Below are 18237 nucleotides of genomic sequence, written 5' to 3'. Positions count from 1 at the left end.
CCTTACTTTTCCTGTAGATATTCTGTATTTAATAAAGATAATTCTTCCTTACAGTTCCCAGGATACAACAAAAACTGCTTAGGACAACTGATGCATATCATAATACCTTCTTAATACATAACTGTTCTGGATACAAATTTAAAAAATGGGCTCAGACAAGTATCACAAATAATAAATCAAAGACTTTATTCATCTTTGTAGATAACAAGCACTCAAAGGTTAATGAGTGAAGGAGATAACCATCTCCTCCAAAGAGGCTCTTAATAACGCAGAAGCAAAAATCTTTCCACTTTTAGATGAAAACAAACTAAAAAATAACTTCAGGCTTCAGATATGGAAATAAAGCACCATTTTTCAAATGGTAGACTTGGCTTAAAGTAAGTAAATAGCCCCAGACCATCTGAAAAAGAAAAACATTTCAATGTCCCTTGAGTTCTAATTACATGGCTACATGTTAAGGAACATCTCTCTCTCTCTGAACCTACTAGTAAATAAAAAATTATACAGATATATATACAAATGTAGTCTTCCATTTTTCATTTGCACAAGCTTCCAGCTATTTAACCAGGTGACAAATCAAAGTGACAAGATGTACTAATATTCGTGAGAACTTTAAATTTTAAAAGCTAGTATTTAATTACCCTTAGTGAGCTCGTTTACTTACATTAAAAATTATGCGATCAGTTATGATTTTTCTTTAGACCATTTAATAATACACATGGACTAACATTTATCATGCTTTGTTCAGGACCTCCCTACAATCATATCCCTTGTATGACTTACTCTTCACATAATCCCTTGCCAGTAAAAGTGAAGCCTAAAGATTGACCTGACAGACAGGTCCCTTTCCTTACTAACCTTTGCAATCTTGTACCACTTCATAAAATAATGCTTACTCTAAACCACTACAGACTAGTTTGGAAATAAACGGGCCTTTTCCTCAGAAATAATCAATCTTTCCTGGTGTAACAATTGAACACTTCACTTTAACCTTAATTTATTATCACTTTATTATTAATACAACATCCCAGGGAATAGACTCCCAAATCTTATCACCTTTTTTTTTTTTTTTTTTGAGACGAAGTCTCACTCTGTCACCCAGGCTGGAGTGCAATGGCGCCATCTTGGCTCACTGCAACCTCCTCCTCCTCCCAGGTTCAAGCGATTTTCCTGCCTCAGCCTCCCCAGTAGCTGGGGTTACAGGCACGTCCCACCACACCCGGCTGATTTTTGTATTTTTAGTAGAGACGGGGTTTCACTATGTTGGCCAGGCTGGTCTTAAACTCCTGACCTCAGGCAATCCACCTGCTTCAGCCGGGCCCAGCCCCTTTTCTCTCAATTTAAAAACTGCTTTAAAAACTGCAAATCAAGTATTGGGTTAGTATCACTTTACTATTATTAACTGATTCCTCTAATATTCCAGAAACAGCACAAGATTTTTTCCATTTTTGATAGCTGCCTATTGTCAGTTTTAACTGGAGCTGAAAAACAGAAGACTTAAGTAAACTGAAAGCCATCATCGAGTTTTAAAAAGGGACATTGAAATAATTCTTCTTGAAGGTATTTTCTTTAACAGCCACTTATTTCTACCCTGCAAAAAGCTTGAAATATAAAATTAGTATTTAAAGCACCATACAAAATAAAAAAACCAGACAAAGGAGTAAGGTATGTTCCAATTTAATCTTTATGCACACAAATTTGTAAAAAATGTTAAACACATATACATTAAGTCGCAAAAGAGATGCAATAATTATTGCTCACTTTTAAACATTATCTTATATTATGGAAATTTGGCTACTTACTCTCATCACTATTACATGCACTTAAATACTTACCAAATTTTCACTGTTTATTCCTGCTAGGAAAGGACACAGTTCCTTAGAAATTTACTTCACTTTAAATCTTAAAGACACAAATTGAGGGTCCATACTTTGTTTAGTGCTTATCTAGGAGAATGCATTGCCACATCACATACTCAGGTATTGATTTTCAGATTTTAGAAAACTATCACTGTTCATACTAAAAAGCATCAGAGTTGACTGTTTATTATTGATTCACAAAGATCACAGGATGTAAAAACATTCTTAGCATATGCTGGTTTTAATCTAGGATGTAGTTAAAAACTAGAGGGAAAAAATAATCCATGTGTTACATATAGCGAGGCTAAATAAAGCAGGGCATAAATTAGAAATATACTCAGAAGCTAATTTTCACTGGTGTACGTGGTCTCGGAAACCAGTATTTCTAACTCCAATTTTTCATGCAGGGTTAGAGTGGCTTAAATACTACTTTTGAAATTTTAAGTCTCTCAAAGAAACCCTGTAAGTAACTGGTCTGCATGAAGAATTTTGGTAAACCCTTCTTCCACTCTAACTCCAGCTTACTGCTCATGAATCACTGCAATAACAGCTTCAACAAGAACAGAATGAAGTTCTGGTATCTTAATTTTACACCTATGCAGTGTCTCCAAAGCACTAAGAAAAATCTTTTGGCTGCCAACTAAAAAGAAAATGTTTAAGAACTTTCTTAAATACTAGTTTTAAACATTTATTCCATCTCACCAAAATGAAATAATTTATGTGTTAAAAGTTTTTGTATTTATAGTCTGTTAAGTGAAGGTCAGAAAAAAGTGAACTAGCAAATTAAAAGGGAAATGCCAGGTGGTAAAATAATTTTCTAATATTCTTGATTCAAGTAATATCCAAAGATGTAGAAATTCAGAGTGCTCACCTCTTTAATCAAAGTGTCCTATTTCAGTTAATTTTAGAAGGTAAAATTATAATATATAAAAGTATAAAATAGTACTCACCAGAAAGGCAGCTTTAAAGAGATGGTTTTAAGGAAAACCATTTCCACTGTATCTACACCATTTCATATACAGATTAAACTGTGAAAGGCAATGAAACTTAAGCCCTTGTGCAATTTTACATTAAAAAACAAGTGGTTATCTTGTAAGATATATTTTATTATTAGTTGATAAATCCATGTTTTAAAATTTAGCAATATGCACAATTTCCATATAATCTGTTTTCACAATGGCTAATCACCATCCAGCTCAAGAGGAATTCAAGATTACTAGTTTTATGGCTAGATCGTCTCAAAGTAAACATCACACAAGGTGAAAAGGAAGAAGCCATACATCCTACTATCAGATGAGGATGGTTCAGGCTTGCGAAAATTAGAAATTAACTTGTATGCTTTTATTCCTCCCTCCTCAGTGCTTTACGTTTGTTATCAACCTAAAAGCACAACATTTAGAGGTTAAAGGAAATCTTTAGAGGATTGTTCAAACAACAATGAACTCGGGTAGAATAAAAAAAAAATAAAAATGTTAAACACATCTTCCATGACCCATTATGTCCCCACTGCCCCTCAAAAGTGTTACATGAAGAATCTAGCTACATTTCTTGATGAGTAGTCAACTTTCAATATTAAAAAGGTATGTTATTCTTAGTTCACAGTAAAATGAACTCACTGGTACACCAACAGAATACGTTATAGTTTACAAAAAAAGAACAAAAAAAGGAGTACTTGTATTTACAAGTGTTGCTAAAAGAACAAAAAAGCATTATAAAAACATATTCTAGCTTATGACTGTACACCATTTATCATTTCTAGATGTGAGGAAACTTGCCTTTTTTCTTAGGTTGATTCATACTGTAAAAAGTTAAAAGGTGAATGAGAGAACCACCATGAAATAGCTTAAGTAAAAGACCCTGGACCCAAAGCCCTGGACTCCATATCATCTATCAGCAAGGGCATAGCCAACTCCAACTGTCTTTTCCTTTTATGTACAATGTATCTACTTAGGTTGAACCACAAGGAGATAACAAAGGAGCAGTATTACACCTTTATTACAACTGGGGTTAGCAAACCTAGATCTACTTTGGCCCAAGTACGGAGTGTTTAAAAGTGTCCAATGGATCTATTATTAGTTATATTAACATTTAAGTAACCGCACAGCTTTCTTCCTTGTGTGAGTTACATGGATATGTTTGAAAAAAATAGGAACATCAGGTACTTACAGATTAAACTAACCTGTACTGGCAGGGCTGTGGGATTTTTCTTCTCTACCAGTAAGTAGCAAATGCTGAAATTCTGCTGCTAGTTAACAAAAACACAAATTGTATTAAACTGAGGAGTTCAATCCATAGTTTAAAAAGTCAATGTGCATTAAATTTCCTCAGAGCCTGATATTAATACATTTAAAACTTTACCCTATTTTTTTTTTTTTTAAACAAAAGTTACCTTATATTGGCTATTTAGAATGAGCTAATTAACACTGAAAATCTCTTGGACACATCTCAATTTTACTATGTATTCCAGTATGTGAATTGTGATAGAAATTTTGATTACTCTACAAAGGGGATGGGCATATATCTTAAACATGTGGGGATTTCTAAATTTAAACGAATATGTAGACACACCCCTACAGACAAGCAATTTTTAAAAGTTTTTAATTCAACTTTCGTAAAAATTGATTTTGTCACATCAGAGATTCTCAATTTTAAAAACATGTACTGAGAAGCAAATTCTATTGTTTCTCTTTGAATAAGCAACCAGGTAAAAGGGGGCTTTGCTCAATAACTAGATGCTCTGTATTTTTTCTAACTCAGACTTACAGTAACGGTAGTAACTCTTCCCTTGCTCCACTTGGGTACTTAAGTAGCCTCATTTTATTAGTAAAGACTGGGATATGATGGTGCAAATTTTTTTTTTTTTGACCTCTGTGATTGCTAAACTATTTATGAATAAAATTTTAATAAGAAGCTACATTAAAATACTATGGTGAGACCTCAGTAACAAATGCAAATCATGAGCAAGAATGCTGTTACTTTTCAATACATTTAAGGTTCTTAAGTCAAAGAACACTACCCAGTGTTCTCTCCCAAATAATCACTATTGGTCCATGTGTAGTAAACTGGGAAAATATCATTCTTCATTTTTATCCAAGTTGGCCATCAATGAATTTCACTTAGTTCCTCAGACTTAACCAATGATGAAGGAACAGATTCAACCCTAATGCAAACCAACCAACCCAGACACTAACAATGTCAGAGGGCTTAGAAAATGCCAATAAAGGACTTGACCTTTTTACAAACACAGCACACATTACTGAAGCTGTGCCAGATTACTACCTTACAGACCGTTACATCATTTAGAATTAATGGGTGGGTTCCAAGTAATCAACCATTAAGACAGTTTACTCACATGTACCTCCTCTGAGGTTATTTTAATAAAAATTAAAACATAAACATAAACATTCTCATAACTGATTGCATGCCTCTTAAAGAACCTAACCATCAAAGTTTCCATCTAATTAGCCAGTTTGGATTTATAATAGTGTTCAATTTGCTTCAAATAGGAATAGTTCAAATTAGTTTCAGCTAAGACCTACCTCGTTTAGGTTACAAATCTCTGCCTCAATATGACCACTACTTCTGCTTAGTAAAATAAAGACATTTTCCCTTGAGAATACATGAGACTAATTGAACAGATTAAAACAGAGATGATTCAGATTTCTCAAACTAATTTAGTTCCAAACTATTACTTTCCAGAGTTAAGAAAATGAAAATTTTTTCAAGACGAAAATATTATGCAAAAATGTATAGAGCCAAGAGTAAGAAAAATATAGTACTTACTAAAAGCAATTATCTTACTGAAGAATTTTTTTAAATGTTACTTTAAAACTTAATCTATATTCTAACAAAAATGCCAGCTAAAAAAGTAAAGATAGATGTTTTAGGGCTTAAACACTTGGAAAAGGTGGATATATTTAAAGTTATTGGGAAGCTCAAACTGAAGTCCTACTTTCTCCATTTCCTACATATTGGTTTGAATTAGATCCATAATAGGGTGCCTAAGAGCTTAAGATACTAGTTTAGAAAATTCAGCACTAATCACAAAATTAATGAAAATCCATTATGTACATGACCATACATCAAGTGCTTATTTTGTCAAGAAACATCACACAGAAAAGTCAGATGATTTCTTTGCTATAAAAACAAAAGGTTATTATTTAAATGATTCAATGACAGAAATTAAAATACTGAGATGGGGTTTTTAAAAACGAGTAAACTTTACTGTCATGAGACAGTTAGCATAAGTGGAATTGGGGGAATGTTTACTTATAAAAATCTGCCCTATAGCCAAATAGCCTTATAATTGAATCCCCTTTTAAAGGACTTTTCCATAAAAGTTACAATGAAGAGCAAACAAATTTCAATTTGGAATAACGCAGAAAGATTATTCAATATTAGGTCAACAACGACAACCTTTTAAAAAAGACATTCATGTCTGTATAAATTTTAGAGTATCTACTTCTAGGGTACATGTCTACTTTCATCAGCTTATTCAAACAAAATTTTAACTCAGTTAAAGTGGTGACTTCACCATTTTCTTTCATTTGCCAAGTTTTACCAGTGGATGTTACAGACACCTAAAAACTACATAATTCTTGAAATCTTATTTGTCTGAGTCACAGAATTACAAAAAAAAAAAAAAAAAAAAAGAACTATCTTAGTTCTCTATAGATATTACCTTCAACAGATTATGACATTACTAAATCCTTCCCACCCCCAGTACTCAAGCAGATAAGAGCCTGTATTTCCAGCACACTTTTATCAATTATCACCATTAGAATTAAGACAAGCAACTTAGAAAGATTTCAGCATATTGGGGGATGGTAGGTAATAAACAGATCTCCAATTAAGGACTCTTAAATGTTGATTACTGAGGTTATAAAATAGTCCAATGGAATATTTTGTCATGGAAGCAACAAAATTCTTTAAATATTAAAATCCTATTAGTTATAGTGAAAAACATGTTATTTAACAAGTCAAAATTTGTAATTCATTTAATGCATATTTTTTCTTTATGCTTCCAAGAATGAAAACCATATACAAACAATTCCAGGTTTGCTAAATGCTATACTGTTTGTTCATTGTTACTGCTCAGAGTAAACTGCTATCTGGATAGAATCGTGGCTCAAACACAAGAAACAAAAGTAATTCAGGTTTGTTTTTGGCCTCTCTTCCAATTCCCTAATGATTCCCTATAACAAACACACACACACAACTTTTCTCACCAAATAAAAGCAAATTTTAGTTGGAAACAAATGTGGATACTTTTCACATGTGCATAAAACACTGTTCAGTGAGGCTGAAAATGAACCTCAAAATAATCACTCCAAAACCATAGTTTAACATACTTTACCACAGGATCAGGTATCAAATTTCAGTTTCGATACCTGAAAATTAGTAATCCATCCATGCTGAAAGGTCTGTAACACCCAAATTCTGCTGTTATATCAACTATATGGTCTATACCCCCACATACACAAGCACACACATCGACACCACCTTCCCGCCTTTACAGGGCTCTACATTAACATTTGCTCTAATGTGGTGAGGCTTGAAAATATTTTAAAATTAAGCATTTCCAGATGATCTTTTAGCCTTAACATTCAATGCATAAGTCGGTGATTAAGAATGCAGATTTTGGCCAAGCGCGGTGGCCCACGCCTGTAATCCCAGCACTTTGGGAGGCCGAGGAGGGGGGATCACAAAGTCAGGAGATCGAGACCATCCTGGCTAACACGGTGAAACCCCATCTCTACTAAAAATACAAAAAATTAGCTGGGCGTGGTGGCACGCACCTGTAGTCCCAGCTACTCAGGAGGCTGAAACAGGAGAATTGCTTGAATCCAGGAGGTGGAGGTTGTAGTGAGTTGAGATCGCACTACTGCACTCCAGCCTGGGTGACAGAGCAAGACTCTGTCTCAAAAAAACAAACAAACAAACAAAAAACAAAAAAGAATGCAGATTTTGGCCAGGCGCAGTGGCTCACACCTGTTACTCCAGCACTTTGGGAGGCTGAGATGGGTGGATCACCTGAGGTCAGGAGTTTGAGACCAGCCTTGCCAACACGGCAAAACCCCATCCCTACTGAAAAATACCGAAAAAACGGCCAGATGTGGCGGGAGCCTACAATCCCAGCTACTCAGGAGGCTGAGGCAGGAGAATCGCTTGAACCCAGGAGGCAGAGGTTGCAGTGAGCCAAGATCGCACCACTGCACTCCATCCTGGGTGATAAGAATGAAACTCCGTCTCAAAAAAAAGAACGCAGATTTCAGTATCCAGTGGCATTTCCAATGATTAAACTTATCCTTGAGGTTAAATTTAATAGTTTATGGAGAAAATAAAACCAGTAAGATTTTCCTAGAAGTGAAAGTAGAAAATTTGACTGAAACATTTCTTGCCTCCAAATCAAAAACATCAAATTTTGTCAATTTACTGAAGTGCAATATAACACAAGCTTTACTGAAGCTGTTAATTATGTAACACAAAGCAAATTACATAAAATTGTGTATGAAATACTTATGTTAACACCACAGTCAAACGTGAATATTAATATAGAGCCTTCTCTGCCAAAAGAGTATAAAAATCCTAAGTTTAATTAAATTTAGGGGCCTTCACCAAACTTGCTGCAAGTTTGGGGACATAAATATCCAACAGCCATAAAGCTGTGAAAGCCCCTATAAGGAATAAAATAAATCCCACTTGCCTCAGACTGAACAGGGCAACACTGAGACTCAGCCTCAGCCTGTCCTATGGCAGGGCTATAGGAAGAAGAAAATTTTAATTTTAGAAAAACAGTTCCCAATTAATTTAAAAGACATGCATTAAAATTTTTTTTAAAAAAAATCCCATGATCAAGCAAGCAAAAGGAGCAGCTTTGTTTTTAACTACTGTCCACTACAATTCCATTCTTAGCCCGTACTTCTTTTTGTTGGGGAATCCCCCTCCCCAATTAATTAAGTTTAATTAAGGTGAGTCTAAGTTCAAAATGTAACTTAGTGGAATAGGAGTACAGCAGGAATATTTTATTCATACCTAATGGCAAATGTGTGAGAGACTACTAAAATACTAAGTATTCAAATCAAGTAATTCCAGCAGCCACTCAAAAATTAATCCTCACCTGCTGTGGTCTTGTTACTGTTACACAGTATGAAAACTTATACAACAGAAACTAGTGCCAGACAAATGTTTTGTTTTTCTAAAAGGGGTGGATGTAAGGTAGAGCCAAAGCTGCCAGCCCTACTAACCTTACAGCTTCCTTAATTATGACAATCACAATGCCTGCCTGAATTATCAAGTCCCAAAAGTTGTCTTCTGTGAGGGAAGCTGGCATCCACTTTGACTCAACTTCATCTGTTACTTAAGGAAGGTTGAGTCAGTTAATTATATGAATATAATTTGCTCTGCTCATAATTCAACCACACTATGGACCCCAGAAGCATTTAGATAAAAGGTATTTTCTAGAAGCTTAATTACGTTTGGATGCATGCAAAAATTACACTTCAAATATATTAAATGGCTACACCACCTCTGAGCCTATAGCTACAAACTCAGGAACTCATAAGCTTCAGTTTTATGTGCCAATGCCTAACACTTCCAATTAATTTTTAATTAGAATTCTATCCCATATTTAAAAGTTCCATTTGTGCCCATCAGACCTATACAGAGAGCAAAAAACCTTGCTATAAAGTATCAACCTTCTTTGCATAAAATGCAAATAAAGCTTCACATAATTTCTGAAACAGGTCTACTAACCCTATTGCAGTTTGTCAATAACTGTATACATGAAATTCTTGAGAATTTGGGAAAGCATCCCTTACTTAATTATTCTAAATTTAATCACACCATTTTTTTTTTTGAGACGGAGTCTCGATCTGTCGCCCAGGCTAGAGTGCAGTGATGCGATCTCCGCTCACTGCAAGCTCCGCCTCCCGGGTTCACGCCATTCTCCTGCCTCAGCCTCCAGAGCCTCCAGAGTAGCTGGGACAGGCACCCGCCACTACGCCTGGCTAATTTTTTGTATTTTTAGTAGAGACGGGGTTTCACTGTGTTAGCCAGGATGGTCTTGATCTCCTGACCTCGTGATCCGCCCGCCTGGGCCTCCCAAAGTGCTGGGATTACAGGCGTGAGCCACTGCGCCCGGCCCATCACACCATTTTTATCTTCAAGATTTTCAACAGAGGTTTTCCTTCAGCAGTATATTAAGTGTGCTGCCAAATCAAAGCAGCATGTATTAATTTTGAAACCATCTAGGTAAGCAGAGGTTCAGAGGGGAAAGTGGTTTGGGACTTGGCTGCTGGCAGAAGGAAATACATTATTGGCAAAATATGTTATGTTTTATTTTCAAACTATGAAAATTTTTGTACCACTATGGTACCATAAGCACAAGAGCCAAAATCATTGAAGCCAAATAATCAGATATCTTAATTTATTTTTTGACAGAGTCTCGCTCTGTTGCCCAGGCTGGAGTGAACATAGCTCACCGCAGCCTCGGAAGGAGGAAGATCCTCCTTCCTCAGCCTCTTGGGCAGGTGGGACCACAGACACACACTAACGCGCCTGGCTAATTTTTAAATGTTTTGTACAGATGGGGTTTTGCAATGTTGGCCAGGCTGGTCTCAAACTCCTGGACTCAGGCAATCCTCCCATCTCAGCCTTCCAGAGGGCTGGGATTACAGGCGTGAGCCACTGCATCCAGCCAATGTGAATTAAAATAGCATTCAGCTTTATAATACTTGTAATGTTTTGCTTAAAGGTATGACTTTTATCTGTCACATAAATACAAACTCTTTTGTGATGGCTAAATCACTTTTCAATATATTTTCCTTCAAAGTTAAAGCCCTTTTTCTGTACAACTTCAGAGTTCATGTCTTTTATCTATACCTTCACAGGAAAGTTATAAAGAAATGTTACCATTTTCTTAGAAGTCTTAACTTTATAATGAGAAAAACTCAACTTGAGTTCATTATATTAATACTTTGCATAGGTTATTTGATGCCTAAAAAATCATAAAACTACCCTGCAAAAGTAAAGATCAGAAAAACAGATCCCAAAAAGGTCAACAAGAGCTATTATTTAGAGAGGTTGCAACACAAAATATTGAATAGCAGTCATCTCTACAGAAAAGCTCTCTGTAAGAACACAACATTCAAAATTTCCAAGGATAAAAAGTTGCACAGTAAGGCTACCTACGCTTAATAACAGAAGGTACTCAAATGAATAATGTAATCTTCCAGGAACATAATAAAATTAAAAATTGCCAATCCATCTGTTAACCATCCCAACAGAGACACATTTAGATTCTCTGCATTACACTTAGAATATATAACCCACTAACAGCACAAGAAGCTATTACTGCATGCACCTAAGCTTCTAGAAGTTTGTACCTGAAAAGCTTCTGAGGTCCATGCAGTACTGAGTCTCAAAAATAATCAAAAGGAAATGAATGGGTCTGGCACTAGGCTCTAAACATCTCAGCAGGAAGGAAAAGTGTTAACATTTACATTTTAAGTATCTATGACACGTGATGTGTACTGACACCATAGAGGGTGGAAGGGTGATTATAAAGATTTCATACCCATTATGTAATGACTCATGTATCTAAGTTTTTCTCTTAACTGAAACATTAACATACAACTCTATGCAAATTCAGTTTAAAACATGCAGCTAAGAAATAACCTACAACTCAAAGACAGAATCCAATGATATATCAAAACTGCATTGGTAACTATGAATTTTATTATGTGGACATCTACTGTGGCATGCATCTGTACAAACCTTTCAGGCAGTGGTCCACAGCTGGGTTATGAATAAAAAGGCATAAATTTTTCTCTCATTTTATTACAATGAAGTTTAACAGTACAGAAAAGTCACATGACCTTGGTGGGTCAGATTTCTTAAACCCTGCAACATGAGGAACTCTAAATACATTAAATATTGTTACACATTCAGACTTCCAATGTACAAGTACTTGGAAACAGTTACAGCCCTCACCAAGCTAGGTTGGGGACATGAAGTCCAACAGCATCTGAAATGCTGTGAAGGCAAACTTTACAAATAGCAATGTAAGCTTACAGAACTTGCCTTTACTAAGGTGGTATGTTCATGTAATTCCAGCGCCTTCACAATTTAACGAACCAAATTTACTATACTTCACTTCTAAAAACCTAGATGAAACATGAAAAAGAAGCCATACAGTATAAATTGCAACTTCAGGAAAAGTTCCTGCTTTATTATTCCAAATAATTTTTCCCATGTAAAATAAATGTCCAATAGTTCCTGGTATGTGGGAAGATAATGTTTGTTAAAGTCACAATGAAGCCTTATTGACGGAAGCTTGGCTATATAAACAGCACAAGTTGAGAAAAGGTTTAATCTCCAAACCTATTAGACTGGATGAAGTTAAGATCAGTAACGGCCACCTTGCGACATTACAGGAGGTCTCATTCCCATCGGAGGTCGAGGAGGCCCACCCTGGTAAGGGGGCACCATTGGCGGTCCCTGCCCATACGGGGGCATAGCACCAGGAAGGTATCCTGGCATGCCTTGATGATGACCACCATACTGACCTAAAAAAACAAGAATTTCAAACACAAAAAAATAGATTGTTACGCATTGTACTTTTAAATGCAACATATACTGCAGATAAATTTAATATTTTATGTGTGAACTTAGAAAATCCACTGAATATGAAAAACATAAAAAGAGGAATACCATGAGGTGGCATTGGGGGTCTCATTCCTTGTTGCTGTGGGATGCCTGGCTGTGGTGGCATCATACCTCCAATTGGTCCAACTGGTGGATTACCGATGGGGGCCTGTCCTGGCCGAGGAAGATTACGTTGATACTTAGGTAACTGTGCCCTTCTCTCTTCCTGGGAATAAAAATAAGCGCAAGGCTAAATACTCGAATGCAGAGGCTCATCAAGCATAAAGGCATGCATCTAAAATCTTACAACATTAAGAGTAATTTTCAAAAATTTACCCTTACATCCCAAACTATTTACTTTTGCCAGACAAACCAATCCAACTACTTAAACTCTAGATACCTTAAAACTTCACCTATTTGTAAACTTGAAGCATGGCTAACAACTTTCCAGGAATTACAAATTGCTTCAACAAGAAACTATCTAATGAAGTATTGTTATTAAAATTTTTTTTTTTTTTTGAGACAGAGTTTCACTCATTGCCCAGGCTGGAGTGCAATGGCCTGGTCTCGGCTCACCACAACCTCCGCCTCCTGGGTTCAAGGGATTCTCCTGCCTCAGCCTTCGGAGTAGCTGGGATTACAGGCATGCACCACCACACCCGGCTAATTTTGTATTTTTAGTAGAGATGGGGTTTCTCCATGTTGGTGAGGCTGGTCTCAAATTCCCGACCCTCAGGTGATCCACCCGCCTCGGCCTCCCAAAGTGCTGGGATTACAGGTGTGAGCCACTGCGTGCTCGGCCAACATTCTATTTTTTCTTTCTTTTTTTTTTTTTTGAGATGGAGTCTTGCTCTGTTGCCCAGGCTGGAGTGCAGTGGTGCAATCTTGGCTCAACGCAACCTCCACCTCCCAGGTTCAATTGATTATCCCGCCTCAGTCTCCTGAGTAGCTGGGATTACAGGCGCCCGCCACTACACACCGCTAATTTTTGTATTGATGAGGTTTCACCATGTTGGCCAGGCTGGTCTTAAACTCCTGATCAAGTGATCTGCCTGTCTTGGCCTCCCAAAGTGCTGGAATTATAGGCCCGAGCCACCATGCCTGGCCATTATCAACATTCTAAACGTTAACTTCATATCAAAATTAATTCATTTATATGGGACTTAAGGGATCTGCAGATCTACTTCACACTTAACGTTTATTCAATTAACATATGCAAACTTATGTTTAACTAAAATGATTTTTAAGAGAGTTAAGAATCTGACTTACTGTCTTCTTTTAGAAACAGTCTGGAGGAAGGGGAGAGAAAGCATCTAAGACCGAAACATGCAATATCCGTCCACTTTAAGTATTTTATGATTTCTTAAGGATCAGAATGGCAAAAACCACTTAGTAAGCATTAAACCAGATCACAGACCATCTGAGTTCAAATTAACACTTATTTTAAAGGGACGAACTGCTATAATGGCTTTAAATCAAGTGCTGCTCGTAGAAAACTAAAAGCAACTTACCAGGGATATATCCTCATCTGGATGGATCAACTTACTGGTTGCACTAGTTGTTGTAAGTGTAGCAGGCTTACTTGTTATTGAAGCCGCTGGTTTAGCTGCAGTACTATTTGTTGTACTAGTTGTTGAAGCTGTAGACTGTGTATAAGCAGGGAATGTAGGCTTTGGGGGTTCTGTAGTTGTTGCAGGGGTACTATTTAAGGGTTTGAAATCTGTACCAACAGGTCCTTGGACAGCTGCCTGAGCCTGTTAAAATACAATACTTCATCAACAAAACTTCAAAACCTTAAATTAGCTCTATCTACAACAGTTTAACTTAAAACAAGGCATCAACATTAATAAAGGACCAAACTTTAAATGAAATTAAAACAAAGTTAACATGTGATAAACACTCCACAAAATTCGAGATAACCCATAAAAATATCAAAAGATGCTGGGTTAAAGTCACACCCACAACACAGCAGTGGAAATAAGATTGTATATTTAACTTGTTAGATGTCTTCTACCTCCTCACCAAAAATTAAATTTACAATGCTTTGTATTTATTCCAGACTGCTGAAATACAGTATCTTATAATAGAATAGCATGTGTTCTATTTTTAATGTTCTATTAATAAGTTTAGTTATTAATCTATCAAACAGCTAAAAAAAAAAAAAACTACAGAATATGAGTTTAAACTCCAGCTACTAAGTATAACATGAACAATGAGTGTAAATGGTGACACATTAAAAATACATCCTTTAGTAGTATTCTATAAAATCCCCTCCAAATTAACAATGGCTGGATAATTATCACGGACAAAATGGTTAATTTAGCAGGATCTTTTAAAGTAGCAAGTTATCAGTAACAAATGTGTTACTTTTCATAATAACACACACCTAAAACATGTAGACTAGGCCAACTTTAGAACAAAGCAGTATTAAATTTTCTTACATTAAATGTGATGCATTAAACAGCATAAATCAAAATAGCTTAATCATGCATCAGGCTAACCATTGGCCACTATAATGCATTTACTGCTTACATGCTTTTAACCCTTTAGAACCATAGGAGTTTGGGGTAGTTTTGTTCAGCATGAATTCAAATTTTTAAATACCATTTGACTTATATAGCATTAATTTTGCTTTAAAAAACTAAACACAGTATATTTTTGGAAAAATATTCATTTTTTAAGTAGGGTCCAAAGGGTTAAGTTATAAAGCCATTTTAACAATTTTAAACTGCAACTTCCTGCGTACTTGTGCTGTGCTAGGAAACAGAGCTTTAGAAGATGCAGACAGACTTTCTGAATTGGATGAAGCTGTACTTGAGCTTGTGACAGGTGTCCCCATCTGTAGCATAAAAGAAAGGAAACAATGAAAAGTCTCCAAACAAATGGGTCAAAATAAGCCATGTGGTAGACTTTTTAGTAGATTGCATATTTGTAAATGCAAAATTTAATGCAATCAAATGTCACTTATTTTAAAAGGCAGGCAGTTAATGCATTTACAATAAACAAAATTAAAGTATGAGCCTCAAAATTTTAATTCTATACCAATAAAACCTAGTTAACTAGTTTCTTTTCTAAAACTACTGTTTTGCATTATTTCAAGAATGATAGCTGAAACTGAGAATGATGTACAAATACTGACACTTCAATCCAATTCTGTATCAATGATTCTCTACAAAAGATTTTTGCCAAAAGTTTTACATCTCTCAATACATAAAATTCCCACCCACCATAAAAGCTAGGTTAATGTGCTTAACAAAAAGGCACTTAAAGAAAATGCTTTTAATTTAGCACCCACAAACAGAAAAAAAAAATTTTTTTAAATCTAAGGAATAATCTAAAAAAGAAAATGAATAAACATACATCCTGATCTAAATTCTGAATAAATTAAATCTGAATCTGCTTAATTCTCAATGAAACAAGGAAAAAAAGCAAAGGTGTTAACCATTATGTGCACACCATATAGAACAGAAGCATCTTTCACTTATGCTCTGGAAAAAAAGTTTTGAAAAAAGACCAGTAAGAAATACTAGCGTGCCTAGGTCAAAAGCCATTTACACCATTTTAGCACAAGTGCGGCATTGTAGCTCATCACTGTTCCATACTAGAGGCAGAGCCTGACAAATGATTTGCTACCGTCTTAAGAATGCTCATCTTTGGTGTCCTTCCATTCACAGTTTAGTCAGTAAAGGAAAACTTCTAAACACTCCAGATATTAAACTTTCACTAGCTTAAAAAAAAAACAAAAAACAAAAAAACTAAGAATAAATAGGGTTCACAACTACGAAAAAGTAACATACTAACTTTGGCTCCATTCAACCTTTTATGGGTAGAGGAAATCAGTGTGTAAACATGGAAGCGGATAAGCCACCTTTTAGTATATTTAATATTAAAAATATTGTAAACAAAAAAATTGACTTATGAAAATTTCAAAGACTTCTGTGAACAACTGTACTTTATCTTTAAATATAAGTGCACTCCTTTTCAGGATTTTCACCTTACCTGTCCAGCACTGGGGAAAAGAGGCTTAGTAACTGGAGGCTGTGGGGCAGGTACAGTTGCTGTTGGTGCAGGTGGTCTATTAAGAATACCTGGCGCTGAAACAGCCTGTGCTTGGGTCATTGGAGGAATTCCAGGACGTGGAACAGGTGGGGGCATACCTGCAGAGAAGAAATGAAGTCACTGAAATTGAGTCACTGAAAAATTTAGTGTAGGAAAAAACGCTTCTATACTACAAAGTTATTAACAATTAACTGCTCAATGACTCGACTAAATCCAAGGAACTTAGGCATTTGCCCCATGCAACATTCTTACCTCAAATTTTCCCTTCCTTTGTACTGCTTCAGAATTTTACAAAGTGGAAGATAACACTAGACCCTGCTGCATGGGCAAAACATTTGGCAATTATGCTTACTGGTCCTACTGATTTAGCAAACTTCTTGCAATATATAAAAGAATTATTTCAATCATCTACAAGACAGATATTTAAATGCTCCCTGAATCCTAGTGCAAATTACAGTAAAAACTGATGAATCAAATATCATGAACAATACAAACTTTTCCAAAGTTAAACATATCATTACTACATACTTTAAACTTCCTCAACATGACAAAACTTTTAATGACTTCACATTCTCAAATGAACATCAATTATTATTCTGTATTTTTTTAAATACCTAAATATGTGTCACAACATAATGTATATGGAACTGCCTGGCAATTATTCATAGTTTGTTGATGCTTTATTTTTCCTGTGTCCATTTACATCAACTATCATTTCAGTACTCTAAATATGCTATGGATTGCAAACACACCAACACAAAAAGCAGGCTAGGGCCAGGCGCGGTGGCTCACAACTATAATCCCAGCACTTTGGGAGGCCGAGGCAGATGGATCAGGAGGTCAGGAGTTCGAGACCAGCCTGACCAACATGGTGAAACCCCATCTCTATTAAAAATACAACAATTTGTCGGGTGTGGTGGCACACGCCTATAATCCCAGCTACTCAGGAGGCTGAGGCAGGGGAGAATCGCTTGAACCCAGGAGGCGGATGTTGTGGTGAGCTGAAATCGCACCACTGCTCTCCAGCCTGGGCGACAGACCAAGACTCCATCTCAAAAAAAAAAGAAAAAGAAAAAGAAAAAAAGAAAAAAAAAATCTGATAGCCTCGTGTGGCACATCTTGCTGGCCAACCAAATCCCTTTCCTTGTGCTGTATTTCCTGCTTTACAGGCCAAATTCTATATACTTAATTTCCCAGGTTCCCTCACAGCATAATATGTAAGGAGCTAAAGAGCTTCTGGGAAAGTTATTTTGCTTCCAAATAGAAGAAAAAGGAGGCCAAGTGCTGAGGTCCACTCACACCTGTAATCCCAGCACTTCGGGAGGCTGCGGCTGCAGTGAGCTATGATCGTGCCACGGCACATCAGCACGGGTATCAGACCAACACTCTGTCTCCAAAAAAAAAAAAAAAAGAAGAAGAAAAGAAAATGTAGAGTGCACTACAACCGACACCCCTTATTGTCTGAGCCGTCTTATAACCAAATGACATTTCTGAGGAAAAAAAGCTAAGGTTAGCAAAGTCAAAAAAGCATGGGTTAATAAATATCATCGAGCCACTGAATCTACCACTTTTTTGTTGACTGAGACAATAAATGCCTACACCTTTTAATATAGTTTGTTGGGGACGGGCACAGTGGCTCACACCTGTAATCCCAGCACTTTGGGAGGCCAAG

The 18237-nt window shown here is 36.1% G+C and overlaps 1 protein-coding gene across 18 annotated transcripts in view; it reads right to left on the bottom strand.

Annotated features, from left to right (window-relative positions):
- Positions 1–162: 162 nt before the first annotated feature.
- ZNF207 (zinc finger protein 207) overlaps positions 163–18237 on the bottom strand; it is a 32418-nt gene continuing 14343 nt past the window's right edge. For 3 of the 18 annotated variants that reach the window (XM_055258269.2, XM_055258270.2, XM_063628521.1), the window contains 5 exons: positions 16506–16663; positions 15253–15345; positions 14018–14260; positions 12573–12732; positions 11576–12427 (listed from right to left, as the gene is read on the bottom strand). In XM_055258269.2, the coding sequence (XP_055114244.1) occupies positions 12267–12427; positions 12573–12732; positions 14018–14260; positions 15253–15345; positions 16506–16663 (815 nt within the window). In that variant the 3' untranslated portion in view covers positions 11576–12266. Of the gene's footprint in view, positions 4105–8565; positions 8621–11575; positions 12428–12572; positions 12733–14017; positions 14261–15252; positions 15346–16505; positions 16664–18237 lie in introns of those variants that run through there. The other 15 variants (XM_055258271.2, XM_063628523.1, XM_063628522.1 and 12 more) reach the window with 10 other exon arrangements.

This window comes from Symphalangus syndactylus, chromosome 20 (assembly GCF_028878055.3).
Source record: "Symphalangus syndactylus isolate Jambi chromosome 20, NHGRI_mSymSyn1-v2.1_pri, whole genome shotgun sequence".
NCBI lineage: Eukaryota > Metazoa > Chordata > Mammalia > Primates > Hylobatidae > Symphalangus > Symphalangus syndactylus.
Note: the sequence above shows the minus strand (reverse complement) of the source record. Positions and strands in the feature narration are given on the sequence as shown.